Source organism: Fundulus heteroclitus, chromosome 11 (assembly GCF_011125445.2).
Source record: "Fundulus heteroclitus isolate FHET01 chromosome 11, MU-UCD_Fhet_4.1, whole genome shotgun sequence".
Lineage (NCBI taxonomy): Eukaryota > Metazoa > Chordata > Actinopteri > Cyprinodontiformes > Fundulidae > Fundulus > Fundulus heteroclitus.
Window position 1 is genome coordinate 25,751,938 of NC_046371.1, and position 20,659 is coordinate 25,772,596.

The 20,659-nt window shown below is 42.8% G+C and overlaps 2 protein-coding genes across 3 annotated transcripts; both read right to left on the reverse strand.

Moving 5' to 3' along the window:
• Positions 1-484: 484 nt before the first annotated feature.
• Positions 485-7,023, reverse strand: fam76b (family with sequence similarity 76 member B). Of its 2 annotated transcripts, none has more exons than XM_036143262.1 (10): positions 6,457-7,021; positions 4,602-4,666; positions 4,455-4,509; positions 4,150-4,305; positions 3,861-4,060; positions 3,389-3,439; positions 3,216-3,293; positions 2,952-3,087; positions 2,768-2,869; positions 485-1,595 (listed from the first exon to the last, which is right to left on the reverse strand). In XM_036143262.1, exons 1-10 carry the CDS (start codon positions 6,541-6,543, stop codon positions 1,506-1,508), a joined length of 1,020 nt encoding a protein of 339 aa, XP_035999155.1. In that variant the 5' UTR covers positions 6,544-7,021; the 3' UTR covers positions 485-1,505. The 2 variants fall into 2 exon arrangements, with proteins under 2 accessions (XP_035999155.1, XP_035999156.1); XM_036143263.1 differs by having other exon boundaries at positions 1,476-1,595; positions 2,952-3,084; positions 6,457-7,023.
• Positions 7,024-8,791: 1,768 nt separating this feature from the next.
• On the reverse strand, positions 8,792-20,148 carry mtmr2 (myotubularin related protein 2). The gene is made up of 16 exons (XM_036143264.1): positions 19,893-20,148; positions 17,967-18,069; positions 17,848-17,871; positions 16,779-16,845; positions 16,546-16,640; positions 16,370-16,474; positions 16,102-16,206; positions 15,940-16,023; positions 15,691-15,840; positions 15,422-15,610; positions 13,698-13,883; positions 13,384-13,590; positions 13,204-13,296; positions 13,010-13,123; positions 10,427-10,603; positions 8,792-10,328 (listed from the first exon to the last, which is right to left on the reverse strand). The coding sequence occupies exons 1-16, from the start codon at positions 19,970-19,972 to the stop codon at positions 10,164-10,166; spliced, it is 1,944 nt and encodes a 647-aa protein (XP_035999157.1). The 5' UTR covers positions 19,973-20,148; the 3' UTR covers positions 8,792-10,163.
• Positions 20,149-20,659: the final 511 nt, after the last annotated feature.

The following is a 20,659-nucleotide window of genomic DNA, read 5'->3' on the forward strand; positions in this document are numbered from 1 at the left end:
CTGGTAGAATACTTTAATGTGGGATTTTGCTCCTCTACTAAATAAATGTAAAAATTGTTTAAATAAACATCACTGAGATTATCCATCGATTGTTTTTACCCGCTTATTTTTAGTCTTTGTCTGGAGTGTCCGTCTCCAGCGGTCATTGGGCGAGAGGCAGGGTGCACCCTGGGTAGGTTACCAATCCATCACCAGCAACAGGACAAACAACACAGACACACTCGTTCACACACAAGGGCAATTTAGGAAAACCAATGAATTTAGCTTCTATATTTTTGGACTTAGAGAGGAAGCTGGAGAGAACCCACAACTTTTGAGATTATGCTACTGAAAAAAAAAAAAAATCTATATTTTAAGGCTTTTCATTCATCTTCATTAGGAATGCCAATAATAGACATTGTCACCATCTGTACAAAAAAAAAAGTGCTCACTAGATTCTAAGTTTAAAGTGAGGCATCCAAAGGTCAAGAAAACAGGCACACGGTAACAGTTTAGCCAGTTTTTAATAGTTTTAAACACTTGAGTTTGAAAAAAAGTACAAAAGTGATCCTGAACGCCACGGTATGAAACCAACCCAGTAATGTAGGGTGATAGGTGTGTTCCTTTAAAAAGCATCTTCTACAGACGAGTTCATTTCGACTGGCCGTACTATACACATTATGTACTCGCTAAAAACAGAAGCAATGGTTTAAATACAATGATCGAGACCAGAAATACATTTAAAAGTTAGCCTTAAAAAAAAAAAATTATAATTAAAAAGGAGCAGGAGGAGGAGAAATAAGTCTCACCACAACATCGTTCTGGTGTCTGGCAGTAAAATCATGCTGTGTTGCGACTGCTCCAGCGCAGAGGACCTGCAAAGCCCCTGCAGCTGTCGCACAGTGAGAACGTGGGGAGCCAAACGGCCTCAGACGGCCGTTCAGACGGCTTGCTGCTGGTTTTCCGGAGTCGTTCCAGGGAGCGCTCTGCTGTTCCACGATGACCCACTCCACATTTGCATACATTGTACATTTTCACATAATCTCTGTCATGGAGAGCTCATTTTGCACAATCGCATCCACATAGAAAAATATAAATCGATGACTGCTATTGAAGAGACCCCCTTCCCCCAAAATGTGGGCTACTAAAAAAAAGGAAAAGGGGTAAGAAATACAACTGAATAAATAAATGCATGACATCCATAATCACCAAGAGTCACCAGAATGCTCTCCACATTAGCACACCAAGCTTGTTTTGTTTTGGCCCGGCAGTGTTAGAAACAAGGGCTCCATCGAAAGTCCTGACCCTCAAGGCGATCTCGCCATCGCACACCTAAAATATGCATTTTTTATTTTTATTTTTTTCCAGAGAATGTAACAGCTGGTATCCTCGTACGACGTCGTCTCTCCCTTCGGCGTGTAAGCAGCGATCAAAGTAGATGGCAATGAGGAAACACAGGAGGGAGACTCTCACAGTGTAACGAGAATGAAGTCGCTCTTTGCCGTCGTCCGCTGACCGGCCCGTCGTTAGGGCAACAGCAGAGAGCTTCCTGTTCGGTCGAACTTTTTGCCCTTCGACAGGGCGGCGACTTGTTTCATCAGCTCCCTGTTCTTGGCCTGCGGGAGGACACGAACGGTGAAATCAGAGCGGACCCGTTTTTCTCCGATGCTGGACGCCACTGAACGCAGCGCAGCGGAGGAAACGGAAACTAGAAGATCAGACTGGCAAGTTTATAAAAACTTAACGATACGTCGCGGCCATATACCAGCCGTTGTAAGGAGATAAAGACTCTTAAAATTTACTGGCTAATTTGATTGGCAGTGCAAATACTCGGAAAAAACAGAAAGTTTCTATAGACAAATCAAAACTATGAAGCCTTTTCTGTGCACAAAACCAAACTAAAGGCATAGAGTTTGAGTCAAAGGTTAGAAACATACAAGTTGATGCATAAATTATGTATTTTCTTAGTTTTCTGTTGGATTCAACACTGCCTTGATATAGAAACTTAACTTTTTTGCGTTTTGTTAGTTATTAGGTAAAAAGAAAACCTGATCTGTGCACCCAGCCCAACTAACATTGACATTTTAAAAGGTTGTATTAGATAATGTAGTCTGATAGTTGATTACAGTGAAAACTACGGCAGGACAATAAATCAAGATTTGAAAAAATATCGAATAAAAAAAAAAAAACAGATATCAGACTATATCTTTTATATTGAGATGGTCTACATTTCAGTATAATTATTCTGTTATGTATTCCAGCAGGTTATTTTTCAGCTGTTTCTCATATTTATCTATAGCTATTTGTTAAAATAAAAAGGTGCCTGTGAGACATTTTGAATAAATCTTAGATTCAGAAGTGTCGTTGTGTAGTTACTGTTGAAAAACGTGTTGAGATAAATATTGTGTATCTGCATTCAGCCTAAAAACATTAAGATATTATTCTTGGTCCACATCACCCAGCCCTATTGAGAATACCATTTGTTTTTTATGCTGCCAAAATGAATACATACTTTCCCGGCTAGTTCCAATTTATGATTTTTCCTTACGAGACGCGGTGGCCATAAATGTGGGACAGCGAGCGAGAAGGCGAGGAATCAGAATAGTTCAGTTCCTAAAAAACTGGATCCAAGTTTTCCTGGTACCTGCACACCTTACCTGTTTAGCCATTAAACTTCCAACATAAATGGGTTTCTTGCTTACACGCATAAAAAGAACTTTAAAAAACCCAGGCAAAGAAAACCGCTCCAGACCAAACTGTTTGTTAGCGCCGCAGGACACCATCGTACCTGCTGCAGCTCCATGGACTCTTTGTGAGCCTTCTCCATTTGGTTCATCTTCACTCTCATATTTGACTCCTGGTACTGAAAGTCCGCTTTAAGCTCTGTGAGCTGGAAAGGGGGGTGGGGGAAAATTCAGATAAAGAAAGAGCAGAAACTCACAGCTTTGCTTGATCAGGGCTGGAAGACTCACCTTCCGATCCTTCTCCAGGATGGTCTGATCCCTCTGCTGAAGAAGCCTCTTTAGTGACATCACTTCCTCCTTCAGCTGGCTGATGAGGATGAAGTTGTCCGTTCCACCAGAGTCCATGGACTGGGTGATGGAACTGCTGTCGGGACGGAGGAGGAAACACAGAAAGGAGCTTGTGAAGGTGGGAGACAAACATAAACAGGTTTCTGCAGCTGTGGAGCGGCACTCCATGTTTCCCCCCCGTGAATTAAAGCAAACCGGGAATACCTGTCCCCGTTGGATGGCTTCATCTCCAGCTTTGGTTTCTTCTTTGGAGTCTCCTTCTGGATTGAAGACGATTTATGGCTGCGAAGAAAAGCCAAGAGGACAATTTCATTATGAATATTCAAAACTAAAATCTAAAAAAGTTATTGACGTGAAAGAGAGGGCAGCAGCCGTACCTCTGCTTCCACAGTCCCGGCTCTTGCTCAGGACTCAAGCTCCCACTCAGCCTGTTAAAGAAGGGGGAAAACTTAGCAAACAAACATTTTATAAATACTATTATACATATTAAATTTCATACTAACAAAACAAGTCAGGAAGACTCCAGATTAGCGGCCATCAGTACTAGTGAGAAGTTTAAAAATGAAGCTCAGAGACGTGAGAAGCTATTTAAGAGACAACTGTCGGCAATTCGTTCAGACTACGTGAGAGTAGAAGAGAAAAAAACTAAAGCGGATAACAGGAAGGCTAAATGTACTACGGCAAAGTTGTTTTCATCTATCATTGAGGGATTTCAACCTTTGTCTTGAAAAAGGTTAGCAGCCTTTTGAAAACACCAGAGTTAAGGCAAACATCTGCATTCTTCTCCAGATGGTGCACACAGAAGGCTAACCGCGCTAGCCGCTAACAGGCCGCCTGTGGCGCACGTACTTGTGGTGGGAACTGCTGTGTCTGTGCGGGTGGTGGTGGTGATGATGGTGATGGTGGTGGTGGTGCGATCTGGAGTGGTGGTCTTTCTCGTTCAGCGAGGAGGAGTTGGAGGAGCCGAAGCCCTTCCTCTGTTCTTTCGTCTTCTGCAGGACGCGGCGGTACGACAGAGTGCAGAGCCAGCACAGCAGCTTGCCGTCCACCTGCAACACAAGCAAGAGACGGCGGTCCATGAGACCCTGCCCTCCCCCACAGGCCGCCAACGCGCCGCACACACGCACACGGCCTTCACCTTTCGTCTCCCCTCCTCCTTGCGGTCAAAGGCGCACTGCTGCTTGCACTGCTCGCAGGTCTGTGGGGGTCCATATTTCTTCTCTGAGTTGGTGCAGCGCTGGCACTTCGTCCCGATGAAAGCCGCAATGATGTTACAGTACTGGCAGGGTTTGGGCTGTAAAAACAAGAGGGATTAAAACGTTTAAAAAAAAAAAAAAAACATCAGTCACATATATGCAACAACTAGCTTAAAAGTTGGGAGCGCGAGCGCCGCGGTCACACGCGAACTACGCCCTGACACCTTTAAGGGAGTCTCCCACTCACCGTTCCGAACTGCTTGACGTTCTGGGCACATTTCTTGCAGATTGTATTCGTTTTGCTGCGGAAGAACAAACAAAGAGGGTTTAAAAACGCACAAAGGAATCCCCAAGGATAAGATAACAGAAATAAAAAGGCTGGAGCACGTCTCACCTCTCCTGCTGAAACTCAGACCTGCAGTATGTACACTTTACGATCGGGTGCGCAATGCGACACTCCTGCAACAACAAACAAAAAAAAAAGACCTTTTATTTTTATTTACACATTCTCCTAAAGCAAAGATTTGACTCATAGACGTCGCAACAGAAATGCGGAAGCAAACCCTTGGTGGATAAGTACACGTTCTGTGACTGGGGGAGCGATGTTTCTTGGCTAAAACATCTGAGAAGGCCACCGTGTGATCAGGAAGCGGTTATCGGCACCCCGGGTAAAAAGCCTTGATTGTGTGTCGTTCAGGTGGAAAATATAAGCGCGCCCCCTTCTAACGGATGTGCCGTTGTGTTGTCCATCGACGTTCTGGTTAACATGGATCAACACAGCAGCCCCACTTGAAGGACCCGGCATGCTCTCTCGTCTTTCCCATTTTTGTTTGTTTTACTTTTTTTTTCTATTAAGCGTGAGATTATGCTAACGTGCTAATTTTTTTTAATATATTGCATAGTTCTGTTTAAACTAGGGCTGAACGATTTTGGAAAAAAATCTAATTGCGTTTTTTTATGTTAATATTGCAATTTAATGCGATTTGTTTATTTAGTTAATTTATCACGTCTTTTTAAACATATACAAACAACAAATCAATCCGTTTCATCGCTGTGCAGATTAGGTGCTAAAAGAGCCGATGCGTCTCAACGCAACTCAACTGACTACGATACATTTCAACCAAAATTGCGATTTGATTTTGACTTTTCTTTGCATTAACCACAAGCAACAAAAATTGCCTCTAGATAAAGACGTTTGTAAACAAGGACCATTTAAAACAAGAACTTTTTTTTTTTTATTAATCAGAATATTATTCAATAGAGCAGCTTTTAATTGATTTGGACATCAATCCTTATTGAACATAAAGTGCAACCAACAAGCAAAACTATGTATTAAACTGATTGACCACAACTTAATGCTGTGGTGAGATTCCTGAAAGTTCCTGGTAAAACAGTCTGATTATATAAACTCTAAAACAAGTGATAAAATTAGATTATCTCACTGCTGCAACTTTCTTCCCTTCCATGTGGAGGAAAACACTTTAAACATGTTACCAACACCTAAAAGACGCGTCTGATCCACTAATTGTTACATTGCAGACCTCTGCTATTTGGAAATTGCGCTTTATAAAATTACGATTAAATTGCAAATGCGAGTAATTGTGTAGCCCCTAGTTTAATAAACATATTTTACCGGGAAGCCAATACTTGTAAGGGGGGGGGGGGGCCTCTGTACACAAATAGCACCACTCATCTTATCTTTTAGGGACACTCTGGCGTTATCGCGGGAGATAAATCGCTTTAATTCGCCATCTTTTAACTTGATAAAGACGTTCATGATTTCATCCGGTCTAAAGCTTTCAGTGGCTGTTGACCTTCTCCTCCAGGAGGTGATGGGGAGACATTTAAAGAGAGAGAGAGAGAGAAAAAAAGGTTCCAAAACACTAGTTTTCCAGGAGCCTGGCGTGGACGGACGTGGACATTATATAAGGCTGTTCTCGGAGTGAAGAAGGCCACAGATCCCCAAACTGCACCGAACAAGCAGCGCCGCCGGAGCAACACGTTTGATATTTCAGAGGTGTCCGCCGGGTGACCCGCTGCCGAGCCTTCGGCAGGTCGGGGTGTGGTAACGCCGCCCTAACTCCGCCGCGTTCGCGTGGACGCTTTCCAAGCGGTTACATAATCAGAGTCCTTGCTAAATCTCTCCAAGGTGGCCATAACAAACAAACAAATAAACACACGCGGGAACAACCACTCTTCTAAGGTCGTGGTTGCTCCCCCCCCCCCCGCTCCCCGTCCCACAGTCCCACCTTGCAAAGCTGCTGGCCCTGCGACAGCTCCTCGAAGGGGTACCGCTGGTTGCACTTCGTGCAGGCGTACAGAGCCGACGTTGCCATTCTCGCACACCCGAGCCGAGCTAGCCGAGGTCGACACCGAGCTCCGGCCGCGCGCCGAGCGGATTAGCCCCGCCGCTGTTGGTGGTGAGAGCCGCTCGCTGCGGCTCAACGGAGAGCTGGGGACCCGCACCGCGTTGGCAGCCAGCGCTGGCCGACGTTAGCCCGCTCGGCTACGTACAGAAATAGCTCAGCTGGAGGGAGCGAGTCAGCGGCGAAGAACAATAAACTCCTGAGCTCCGGGCTCTCTTAGCTGCGTCGTGCCCGCTGCGGCGGCTTCTCCTTGGCTTTTTAATGGCGTCGCGTCGGAGTCGATCCTTAATAGCGATCAACTCTGTGGAGTTAAGTTTTCGCTGTTCTCGCCGAGAAATGTATTTTTCCTTGTGTTTTCCGTGCCTCTCTCACTCGCTCGCTCTTTTCTTTTTTTTTTTTCTTCTTTTTGTCGCGTAACCGGAAGAGGCCGACAGCCCCCGAAGAAGGAAGGAAACCTATCGCGACACAACATCCGTCCGCGGGATTTACGGTTTGAAAACGGGCGCAGCCAATCAGGTGTCCGCACAAAATTAACAGCGTTCCATGTCAGATTTTACAATCATATTATTACATGGACATAACAGCGAGTTCACCACATTCTCTCTTTGAACGTTTGAAACATATTTCTAATAGGCACCAGTATATGTTTACACAGCAGATAACGATCATTAGGTATTATGTGCAAGGATGCTCAGTGTTCATTCCTGTACCTGTTATATTGTTGTATTTGTATTGACTACAAATGTATTTTTTAAGAGATCTGGGGTATTTATAAAATCAATAATCATTTAGCAAGAAAAAAAAAAGATAGCACTGTGGTTCCCCTGGATATCATGGGTGAATCTCTGTTTATCTTCAGAAAGTATCCAGTCAGGGAAATCCCTACACGACTTTACCTGTTTTCTGTTTATGATTCATCAATCAGGGACTTTGACTTTGGTTACAACACTTACAGCAAAAAAACATTAGGTACAAATATACAAACAGTAAGTTTTTTTGTGTGCTTTTTTTTGTATGTGACAGACCAACAAAAACTGATAAGTGTGGTTTTTCAGCCCCCTTTAGGGGACACCCCTAGATATTATTTATGGGTGTCCGATTAAAGTTTAATCGGACACCCCTGAATAATATTCTAGTGCAACCATAGGCCTCCTGAGAGGAGTTGAAACTGCATTTCAAAAACAAAATCCAGCCATTCCGTGTAGGCCTCAAAGGGTTGCACAAAACACAAAAATTAGTACCGTAGGTCCTCTGGACAGGTTCTTTGATGAAATGTCTCTAGACTTCTTCAGTCTGGGGAGTTTCAGGTAAACTCAGCCTTATTTGCAATTTTTTGATCTACTATGCAAAGGTACTGAGTTTACATGAAACTCAAAACAGGCCTTCTTATTTTCAACTCTAATGGCTCTTTTCTGGCCTCTCTTCCACGAAGCCCAGCTCTACGGCAGGTACCGCTCATTGTGGTCCTATGGTCTCTGTGCTTTCTCCCTGATTAATACCCTCCTTGCCTTGTCTGTGTGCTTTGGTGAGCGGCACTCTCTTGGCAGGTTTGTTGTGGTACCATGTGCTTTCAATTTGAAGATGATGCGTTTGACTGTGCTCTGGGGAAACGTCAAAGATGTGGATATTTTTTGCCAACCCCACCCTGACTTGTACCTCTCAACAACTCTGTCCCTGACTTGTCTGGAGAGCTCATTGGTCTTTATGGTATGCCAATTCCACCTTAGTGCTGCTGCAGCATCTGGGGCCTTTCAGGAAAGGCGTGTTTCTACTGACAGATCTCACATGACACTTGGATTGCACACAGGCCAACGTCTTTTCACAAATTATGTGACTTTTGAATGTCACTGGTTGCACCAGAACTTTTTAGGGTCTTCATGGCAAAGACGGTGGATTCATGTGCACGCAACGATTTTCCTTTCTTTTTATATGTAGTTATCGTTTCACTTCACTAATTCAGACAGTTTTATCCTAAAACCATCATAAAATATAATTTGATAAAATAGACCAAAAAGCCATATTTTTATCAGTAATAGTTGCAACCAATGAAAAATGTCATATCACTGACAGAGTGAAGAAACCCGTCTAATCAGTTGTTTATCATTAATATACAAGCAAACTCCAGATAAGCCTCTTAGTCATAGACAATCATGCCACTAATTTCTGAAGATAGTTAACTTGGCCGCTTCCCCATTGAGAAACATAAATGACTACACAGTTTCACTTTTAATAGTTTAATACGGTTTGAAATCTGACAGTGAAGTTGGACAAAGGAGGAAATAAATGAATAAAAGGTAGTGCATACAGCATGAGAAACTGTGTGGAAGTGTTATGACTTTAATAGCTGTACATTTTAAAAGGGACAGTAATGCAATATCAGTGACATTAGAGATGTACGTGTAGATACAGAGAAAGACGCACTTAAATAAAAAACAAACAAGAAAAAAAAAACAGGAAAAATTAGTTTGTGAATGGAGAATTTAAAAGCTACAATGTAAAAACGTAACATAAGAGTTCCACAAATACAGACAGCCCCTGAAAACCTTTCTCACGCTCCCATGAAAGGCACTTTTTATAACTAAGGATTATAAAAAGATATTACTGTTAGTGCTACTGGGGCGTTTGGCTAACATTTGAACAGTTTTAAAGTGAGTGTTGCACATATGCGGCAAAACTTACTAGCGGTGTTTTTATTGTTCAACATTACAATCTGTGCACACTTTTGTTTTTATTCTCGACTATTCATAAAAAAAAAAAGGCACAAATTCTAATTATTACATTAGACTTAATGAGCAAAATTAACTCAAAATATGTTACAAGCTTTGCAGCTTACTGATATGACCCAGAAACAATAAAAATATGAGGCTAGGAAAAGGATGCTTAAGAGTTACAATAAATAATGTTAGCTTCTTAGAGAAATTAAACTTACAACAGTTAAATTGGTCAGTAGAAGGAATGTCATACATAGTGTCTGTCCTTGAAGTGAAAGAGATATCTGCCCACTACCGTCTAAAAGGATTCATTTAAGAAGAGGAACCATTGTGTTCTTTATGTTGACGTCAGCATTATTTCTTTTCAGTTCTAGCCTAAAACCAATACTTAAAAACTCAAAACTTTGTTTTTTCTGTTGATTTTCCCTTCTACTTTGGTTTTTTTGCAGCACTCTTCGTTCACAAATTGCCAGCTGCTTTGCTTTGAAATGAACATCAAGTAGTGAAGTGAGGGTTCCTATGAAGCACATAAGGCATAAACATTAAACCCAAACAAATAATTAGTGTAGATAAAACAAAGACAAATGATAATAGTGGGTTGGTCGACAGGCATCAAAGTCCTTCCTTATTTTCTTTACATGTTCTCTGACCTCAGAGGACTAATATGTTGTATATGGCTGCAGTCCAGTGATCTCAGAAACCTCCGATGTAAGCAATCTACCTGAATTCATGACAACTCTGCCTGTTCAAACTTTTGGTGGTAGTGTATTAATCCCCTAAAGATGACCCTCAGGTCCTTCTTGGCTCCAGTTGTGACACCCATTCCTACTTTTCCAGGCTCTCGCAGGCGGGGCTACACTTTCATAAGAGCAGAATGTGTCAAACGAAGGTCTGCACAGGAGTGATGGAGCGCGTGGGCGAGCTTGGCCTCTCTGAGGATGATGAAATGGAGCGGTTCGTCACCTCCCTCTGTAGCTCGTCGACTCTCTTCTGAAGCTCGGCTCGCTTCGCCAGCAGCTCCTTATGGCGCTGGTGAATGGGTTCCTTGCAGAGGATCGAAAAAGAGGCCTCCATTTTAAACCCTGGAACACTTGAGGAGTTCAGAGAGAGAGCGCGCATTGAGAGCTGATTTTGCGACATACCTGCGGTTTCATGCGAGGGTTCCAGCGGATGTAGTAGCCAACCCAAAGCTCCAGGTGGCGTAAGCTGACGACGGGGAACAACACCTGGTTTGAATAGTTTACATACATTGGATTTGTGAACTCCTCTAGCTGGCTGTTAATGTAGGACCACAGCGAGACTGTCCTCTTGGGAATTTCCTTTAAATGAAAAAACAAAAACAAAAGTATTTGTAACAACTGTACGATTTTTCCCCCCCCACATCATCTTGTCTATTTTTTTTTAGCTTAGTTTTGGATTCGCTTAACACATGTCACAGCAATGATCTATGGTTGTTAATCTCCTGACACGCTACTCAGACACTCTGTCTGCGACGATGAAGATTCAACTTCAGGTTTTAAGTAGCTTAAACAGCAGCGCAGTCTGAGCTTCTTTCAGATTCATTAAGCCAGTGATGCGCAAATGAAAATGTTTGGGAGTTGGAAAATTTTGAATTCCTGTATTTTTTACGTGATTAACTTGAAGTAACCACAGCTCATTCTTAATTAAACCGCACCACAGGCAGAAAATAAATGAATATGTAATCTGGTTTTGTAGGGGCTGTATGTACACAAGATACGGCTCTGGGGGGGAGTAGATATTGAAAATATTTGCCTCACTCCTTACTTTAACCTTGACTATTATGCATTTCTCTTCATTGCAGAGTTAACTCATAACCTAACTATCAAAACTAATGGATATTCTTGAGTTTTTTTCTTCTTTTCTTTCGAATTGCTTTTGTCGTCACTAGTGAGAGCTTGCGGCAGGCAGGGAGCGAGACCAGCTGCGACTTTCCAGCAGCGCTGCGCGGAATCAGGAAAACATGCAACGGCACTTAATTGCAGTGACAATTAACCCATGTTTTCCCACATTCTTCTTTCTTTTATGATATGATATCCAACTTCATACTGTATTCAAGCAGTATTTTGCAACTGTGTTATTGCGATCTTTGCTTAAAATATTGTGCAGTTCTAGTTTGCAGGTACAACAGACAGATGGAGAGGAATAAAGCTGGAACGCCCATCAGGTTGTGCTTTAACGGCAGCTATTCCAGTCAAAACGTCCCTCATCGTACTTTGTGACAACTAGGACAGGAAGATATGTAAATAGGATCACCTTTATGGAGACTTAAGCCACATTTAATGACAGTTTGAGTGAGTATAGAGAGCAAGAGAGGTGTAAAAAGATGTAAATTAAGAGGAAAAGGCCACGTGGCAAATACTAAGTGATGTAATAATCAATATGTTAATTATGTAATGATCTGTATGACGTGAACTTAGGGCTGGACGATATCGAAAAAAAGCTTATCGATAAAAAAAATGCATATTGATCGATATCGATAATTATTGAAAATATTTAAAAACATATTTTATGTGCAGCTCTGCCTGGACATTTTATGATATTGCTAAATGATTTAATTTTAATAAAAAACACGAACACACAATTCCAATTAAATCTTTATTTAACCAACTTTTTTAACTATAACAGAATTTTTTCAAAGAAAAGTGACTTAAGACACCTGAGTTATGTTATTAAATACTGACAAAGAATAAACTAAAGTGACCAGTAAAATGACCAAAATAAATATACCAAAATCATTTGATCACAAAGAAGGGAGCCCAGTTTAGCTGCTATACCTGCTTTGTTTTGGAAGAAGCTCCGTAAGATTCCTACGAAGACGCGGAGCGTGTGGAGTGAGCGGAGTGAGCGGCTTACGTGATGAAACTAGTTGGTTGCGTTACCAGACTTTGTTTTTACCGGTTCCTTGCAAATTTTACAAATCACTGGTTTATTTCTGTCAGACTGGCGAACTAGTAAAACCCCGTTTTGGGACCGTTTCCTCCGCCGCTACTTGCTGCGACATATTCACGTGCTCTGTGTTGAGGTTTGAGAGGGCGGCGCTTTGTGACGCCGTGCCTGGGTCCGCGATTACGATTGGTCGAGAGGAAGCAGTGACTGCAGCATCAACTAATATGATAGGCTGAAAGGAAGGAAGGAAAACTGTATCGAACTTTTATCGACCCTGTTTTTTCCTATCGCGCCACACGTCTATCGATCCATATATATTGTTATTGAATTATCGTCCAGCCCTATGTGAACTATGAACATAATGTCATAACATGAACCTCTGTGAGCTGATTCCAGCTAATAAATGTCTTGCAACACGGAGGGTCTCTGCCTGTTTCACATTAGACATTTATCCCACGCAATTAAGTATAGAGAGAAAAAAAACAATGCCAGTACAAGATTACCTTATTCTGTCCTTTTGTAGGACAGAATAAGGTAAAAATGTACATTTTACACTGTTGACCCCCCAAAAAAACATTTCCTGTGTAAAGTGGGGGTACATATTAAGCAACACACAACGATGGGACAGGATTTGATGTCTCACTAAATATGCTCCCATTTCTTCACATTTAGACTTCTGAAAAAAGTGTTTTTAAATACCTCAACATACTTAGTAAGGAACAAAGCAGTCGGACAGCAGCTTAAGGTAGTAAAACGAATAGCTACACAAGAAAATCTTCAGGATCAGGGGAAAAAAAAGAAAGAAGGGGGGTCCTTACTTCCTTCAGCCTTTGCTGTTCACTGTTACACAGGAACGTCCCAAACAGGCAACTGTACAGGTGCTCCAGGATGGTTACCAGGAAATATTCGTTAAACTCAAAAGCTGCAGGAAACTGCAACAAAACAAAAACATTATTCATCATGGGAAGCTTTCTAAAAACAGAAATGTCTCACGCCGTCATCCTTCACTCGCCTGTCGAGTCAGCTGCCACACGCAGTCGATGAACTGGATGAAAACGGGCGAGCGGTCTGCATCCGTGTGGTTTTTGTCGCCGTGTCCGATACGCTGACACAGCCGAAACAAGGACAATCAGTACTTTGGATTTTTAAACCACACCACCAAAAAAAAAAAAAAAAAGTAGTTTCAGCCTACCAGCTGGAAGCGATGTCCAAAACTGAGCCACTCTTTCTCGAGCAACACTTCAAAGCCGCGGATGGTCCTGTAGAAACCGTCCAGCATGAGCATGGACAGAGAGGTGAGCTGGGCCGTCCTGTCCCAGCCGTCGCTGCAGTGCACCACCACGGACGTTTTCCCAGACTCCACCTTGTCTGCGATCCTCAGTGCGCCTGCCAGGATCAGCTGCAAACACACCGGCAGGAATACCAACACAGAGTAGTGGAGAAACGTAGGCGGTGGCCTCACATTCATCCCACCGTCCTCTCCTCTAGATAACCCGTCCTCCCCACCTTGATGTGCTCCAGCCAGTGAGTGGACTCCAGGTTGGACAGCCAGTGCGAGTCCTCGATGTTGGGGTAAACCACATCTTTCAGCTTGCGCAGCGACTCCCTCATGACGTGGATGTTGTGGATGTCCAGGAACACCAGCTCAGCGTTCTGATACGCGTCCTCACTTTCGTATCCACCGCCTTTCATCTGTAGAAGAGCAGCAAGAGAGAAAACGACCATCAGGGAAGCCAATGTCCAAATAATTACATAAACACACAACTTTTGACCATTTCTGCCCAATGAAAGTTGCAAATTAGTGACCGCCTTCTTTCTTCTTAATTTTATTTCCTTTCTCACTGAGCTGTATGTTTACTGGAAAGATTTCGACTCAATGCAATTATTGTTGCTTTCTACAGGATGCAAAACGAAGGTCTGAATTTCCACGCATCGGTTGAAATGTTTTCAGATCTTTAATTTCTAAAAGAAACAGAAACTGCACATTTCTGTTTAGGAGCTGGAAAATTACAGTTCCTAGATATAAAAATAGTCATACCTCGAAGTTGAAACTTCCATTTGTGTAAAACCAGAGCTTGTAGTACATTCTGCCTAATGATATAAGCAAATGCTACCAGTTCAGTCTGTTTGCACCTCTAATTAAACTCATCTCCATAATTCTAGTGAAAACTGTTTTTAAAGGGGACCTATTATGCTTCCCTTTAAACATTAGGATAGGTTTATGGGCTATAAAAAAAAGGTTATTCCATGTTTTGCACAAAATCAGTCTCAAATAGTGAAATCTCACCTTTCCAGTTCAGCCTATTTTGAGCTCTATTCACAAAGAGCTGTTATAGGGCTCTGTCACTTTTATGCAAGTAAGATGTAGCTGCCCTCCGCCACCAACTAAATGTTTAAACTTACACTTTATACATGTGAAAATGTCTTCAAATAGATGCACAATGGTACAACCGTACAACTTTGACCTTGGGTCAGACCCAGAAGCTGAATATATCAGGAGCCTCCTGCACAACCAGCAAAGTTGCAGCAACGGTTTCTAAATGGTTAGCAAGTAGCCTCTTCCTACAGGGCTACCTTAGAGAAAGTTCCAGAGCTACGTTGAAAGCCACGTTCCTGCAGTGTTAAATTATCCTGTTATATCTTCTCAACTGCCTAGAAAGATTTATTAGTGAGTGTTATGCTTTTATAAAGTGTTGGTTTGCGTAAAATACTTCTAGGAGGCGTTTTGGTTGTTTTAGGTCATAAGAATCTGAGAGAGAAAAAAGCAGCTAATAGTGCTAGCATCCCTATAGGATTTGCAATGCAAATTAGCATCATGCTAAGCATTAGTTGTCCGTCTTTTCAGCGGTAGTTAAGTGTAGGGGACTTATATGCACATTTTCCAGCATGTATTGATGCCAATGTTAAGTTGTTATTCCATTAATAACTTCATTGTAAGATGTGATATAAAAGTAGTGTGCTAAATGTTTATATGTTACAGTTTTACTTTGCTGGGGTTGCTAGGTGAGGGGAGGTGCCCGGCTATTGTGATGTAATAATCGGGAAGTTTTTGAAACGGCTCGTTTTCCAGACACCAACAAAACATTTACTTCTTGCCAAATATAGGTGGATGCTTTTTTTTTAGCGCTTAGATTGTTTCTAGAAGCAGCAGAGAACCAAATGGAAGTACAAAGATTTAAAAAGTGAATCTTTTCCACAATAGGTCACCTTTAAAGATGAATTAAACTGACCTTGTTGGCGGCGGCGTTGACACTGGGTCTGGCATCAAAAATGAAAAGTTTATGGGACTGAGCGTTGGCATCCATGATGGCCTGCAGGTATTTCTCGTCCTCTTTGCTGCGCTTGCCGTTCACCCCGACCATCGGCTGGCTGCAGCGCGTCACGGTGGCCTGGCTCTCTGGGTGGATCCACGACAGCACCTGCCACGCAAAGTGCGGGAGAACATCAAGCGCAGCTCGCAGGACGAACGCGCGGACGTTGAGAGGGAGGCATCACTCACAGGGATCCTGCCCTTCGCCCTAAACGCGGCCACCCTCTTCAGCTCTTCGTCGGGTATGTTGACCGGAACCACCAGGGTTGACGGGTATGTATCGCACAGCTCGAAGTGATCGTTGACTTTTGTTATCCTCCAGCTTTCGTTGGGTATACCCTGAACACACAAAAAAACCAAAAAGCAACAAATGTAAACAATACCATTTATAAGATTGAGAAAAAAAAAAAACGTTCAGACTACCGCTTCTGGACGTACCTGTCTTTTGTACTCGGCTATGGGATCATACACCTTCCACCCATTTTCGGGGAAAACTTGCCCGTATTCAAAGGCAAAGATTTGCTACGAGGCGAAGGGGGGGAGAACTAAATCAGTCGGTGATCTGTGCAGCGGTGACGTGACGGCAGCGGCGAGTCTTACCAGGCCGTTGGAAACGGGAAACGCAAATTTCATCAGAACTTCAAAAATGGACTTCTTGATGGTTTCCTCCAGCTGTTTGTGTGCAAACCGTAGATTACGCATATCCTGCAGAGCAGCGGAGCAGCGGGTCATGGGCAAAGCAGATGTTGCGAAATATTTCTTTCACTACACAGCTATAGTAGAAACATACGCTTTTACGTCTACTTTTCACAAAAAAAAATAAAATAAAAAAATCAAGAAATAGCAATTATTTGACCAGCGTATTCACCTTGCAAACTACTCCATAGGACACATCGCCGCGGGTCGAGGCGTTCCCGATTTTTTCCACGCGGCTTACAACTCCCAGAGGCATGTCCAGCATGAACGCCGGCTCCTAGAGGTGAGAGCAAAATTTTAAAAAAACTAATAAACGCGCTCCCAATTATTGACACCGACCACACATACCCTGTCCATGGATTTAAAGAAGAGCCTGTAGTTGGTGACCATGACGGTTCCCCTCAGCGCTCCAGTGAAAGGACAGAAGTAGGTGATATCGTGTGCTGTAGAAAACAAAAATCAGGATCAGGTCAGATTATTAAAGAATTATTCTTATTTTAGTAACTAGACGAAAAGGGTTTGCTCTTAATGGGTGAAATCTGCTTTAGTGGCAGCCAAAGGAAAGGAAAGGAAAGGGTTACCCATGTCTTGCACAGATTCATTCGGCAGCAGCTGTGGCTCTTCTTTGTCCGACTCTCTGTGCACCTTCTGAAAACATCCCCAGAAACAAAACAGAAAAAAAAAAAAAAAAAAACACTGAACACAAAGCAGTCATTTCATCTCCAACAGGATTTCAACAAACACGGACCTGAGCAGCTAGAAGCCATCCCTTCATTCATTCATATGAATCCGGCTCCTAAGGAACAGAACTGACTTAAAATGCTTTAAGGCAACGATCAGGAGTTTTTCTAAGCAAAACTCGTTTACTGTGAACGCATGACACAGCTCATGTTGAAATCTCCTCCCTAAAGTGTCTTCTCCTGAGGACGCACATGCTCAAAGTGAAGGATTGCTGGAAAATGAACAACGTGACGCTACAGACTGTGTCCTGCTGCCCGTTTAGGACGAGGGATTGCTGCAGAGTTAGCGACTCGATGCCATCGGCTGCTTTTCCTTGAACAGAAAACTGAAAACCAATAGAAATAATCCTAAATTGACTGCATTGCTTCTTGAATAAGATAGAAATAAAATGTATTTCACTGAATCTGTATTTATCAGCGCGATCAAACTGAATGGACGGTACATTTTTGTATAAAAGTTTAATTTTATTTTATGGTTAAAGCGCCGTGAGACTGCATTGCTGTGAATTGGCCGTTATAAATATATTTGAATGTAATTAAACCAGGAATAATCTTCTTGCTTTCTTCATTTTCTATTGGATGCTACACTACCGCTATAAAAACCCGTTTCTCCGTTACGTTCAATAGACGTAAGAATGGAAGAATAAATTAGTTAACTTGGAATCGACCGGCCCCGCCCACCCTAAAAACAGGGAAAACCAAACCTGTACATCTCCAGCTCTTTGCTAAACGTTCTGTTCAAGTCGTTTTAGATTTGTTATAACAACAAGCACATCCTTTGAAATTCACCAGTTGCTAAACCGACTTTAAAATGACCAAAGAAAGTTTTAAAAAACAGCCCAACGAGTCCTGGAGAGCTGGCAGAAAGTGTGGCTCCAGAAAGGGTTCAGAAAGCTGTCCGGCGACGTACCTTGGCGGTAGCTTTGGGCTTTACCTGAGGGACGCAGAAAAGAGGAGAGATGGCCGTTAGTGTGGAAAAAGTTCCTTTTATGGCGCTGCAGATCATCGAGCGGCACGCAGGCTACAAACCCGGAGCTCTGGAGAAAACTCTGCAGAGGTCGACACGGAGTCGGAGGACAGAGCAGAGGCCGGCTTGGCCGGGCCGGAGCGGTCCGAGCGAGAGGTGGAAGTGCTGGTGGCAGATCATCAAATGACAAAGAAGAGGAAATAATCTACTTCAGCTTTTTTTGTTTTCCTTTGACTGAAAATCAGTGTTTGCCAATGAGTTAGTCAACACGGCTGCATTAGCCCACAGGTCCTATGTCAGCAGCGGAGCTACAGTGTCTTTTAAAAGTTTTTATATGCCTTTTTTTTTTACATCGTCTCACATAACCTTCAATGAATATTTACACAAAGCAGAGCCCAATTGTGCTGGTTGAATTGAGACATGGTTTTCAATCGGGCTTATGTTTGATGTTCAAGGAAGAAAACGATGATCGTCATCAAAGTTTTTGACCAACAGATTCCCAAACACACGTTTCCACTGAAAATGATGATGATGATGATGATGATGATGATGATGATGATGCTGGTGCACCTCAGAACATGGATTTTGCTCTCTTGTTCACAAATTAAAAACAATACGTTATATGTTGTCTTTGTCTCCCAAAATCGATATTTAGCGCTTTCAAATTAATGCTCAAAGTCATTCAATCAACAAAACCAGACAAATATTATATTTATGTACAATTTATTGAACACTGATATAGTAACAGGAAAATAAAGCGCATTTGGTTCGATGCATTTAACGTATCACAGAAACCAAAAATGTGCCCAAACGTCTGATTTTAGGGACGAAGGCGCCTCTAAAATCCTGTCGGCCGTTCCGCAAATTTGTCTCACTTGCACTTCCTCGCTGTGAACAGTAACGGCGCGCTGTGATAACGCCCCCTAGGGGTTGGGAGGTATATCGATATTGAAAGCCAGAATATCGATATTAAATCGTTTTTAAAAACATCGACATTAACCGTTGTGTCGATTTTTATGCACAGCCCTCATCTTTATCGTGATGAGAAATTTTTCCTGAAGCCGATAAACGTCCAGCCCCATCAAGCAAGGCGACAGCTTTTACGGCATTTTACAGCTTTTCAGTTACAGATGCGGATGTTTTATTACTGTTCGTGGAGAAACATCAGCCCCGTGAAGAGCCTCAAGTCCCGAGGCTGAAGCACATGGATGGCACACACCCGTCATCTTTTTTACATTTTGTCTCATTTACGTGTCCAAGGCGTAAAGGATTGCCGAAGCCACGTTTTTCTGTGTCTACCCGGAGAGACAGCTCAGAAATCTGAACCCTCCCTGTGCGACCGCTGCTGCCGTTAACCCCTGGCCCAGAGGTGTTTTTTCCTCTGGGTCTGTTTTCTTTCCTCTAAACAGCCAGTCGGTTGAGGGAGAGCATTTTTCTCGCACTAAACCTGGTTTCGCTGGAGGTTCCTTCCCACCAGCGCTGCGTGCTTGGTCAGGATGAGGGGTTGCTACACACTCAGTACCTCAGTCACAGTGCCTGAAAAAGTCATTTTTACCATCTGGCATCGCATCATGGAGCAGACTTGACTGTATTTGCTTATAATCGGGATCATTTCGGACTGTTTGCACAGATCTGAGAGTTTCAGGCATTTTTCAAGGTACGTGCTCACAACCAATCAGACTCATGTAACCCAGGAAGTATTCCAACAAATTTTAATTTGATATGTATAGCGATATTTAAACTGTTTATTTCGCCTACCGTTTGGTTTTATTTAACGCGTTCAAATAAACACTTTAATACTTTAAAATGTTATTTTACTGACAGCGCGCGGACTCTTATTGATTCAAGACTCCGCCGAAGTAGTTACACATCTGACATTAAAGTAGCGAACATTGAACGCGTTTATGAAGCCTCTGTGATCAGTAGCCTGTGCGTTTTCAGACTTTTAGCCCTGTTTCAAAGCCGTGGGTTGTGAAGGGTTTAGCTACCTGGACAATGAATCAACACTTGGCTGTCGGGAGGAGGAGGGTTTCGAGCCCAAACTATCGATGCTCCCGCTCTTCTCCATCTTCTCCTGCTTCCAGAGCTTGAACAGATGGCAGGACGAGCCCCAAATGCGCGATTAGGCCGGGGTTTCCGCCGAACAACGCCTTTAAATGCTCACCCCGAGCCTGGCAAATCCTCAAAAACAAAAGGAAGCTGCCATTTTTTCCCAGCAGCCTCCCAATCCGCCTCAAACGGGATATTGTGGCGGGGCGGCGCCCTCTGCCGGCTGTCTGTGGTAACAGCAGGAAAACTAATATCATCCGCCCAGATCTCTGCGAGAAATGTTTTTATTACACGTTAACAAGATAGAAATCAAAGGCGGATAACATTCACAGAGAGATTAAGCCAAACTTTTCTAATGCGAATTTGTTAAATTGTCTCATTACAGCCACAAAGCGTGACGTAATTTATTGGGATTTTATGAAATACATAGACTGCCGGTAGTGTGGAATTAGGTCGAATCAATTTTTTATTTACAAATTAAAATGTGAAAAGTGGGGCATGCATCTGGATTCAGTTGTTTGTTCTGATACACCCCCCCCCCACACACACACACACACACCCTCCCCCAATAACAGCCAGCGCATCTGATTGCAAGTCACTAAATGATGAAAAGGCTTGTTGAACCGCTGCACCTGATGGTCTATACCAGCTTTGCGTGTCTTAAAGTTGTTCGCTCCTTTTTTGTAAAACATTTCAAGTTTCATCA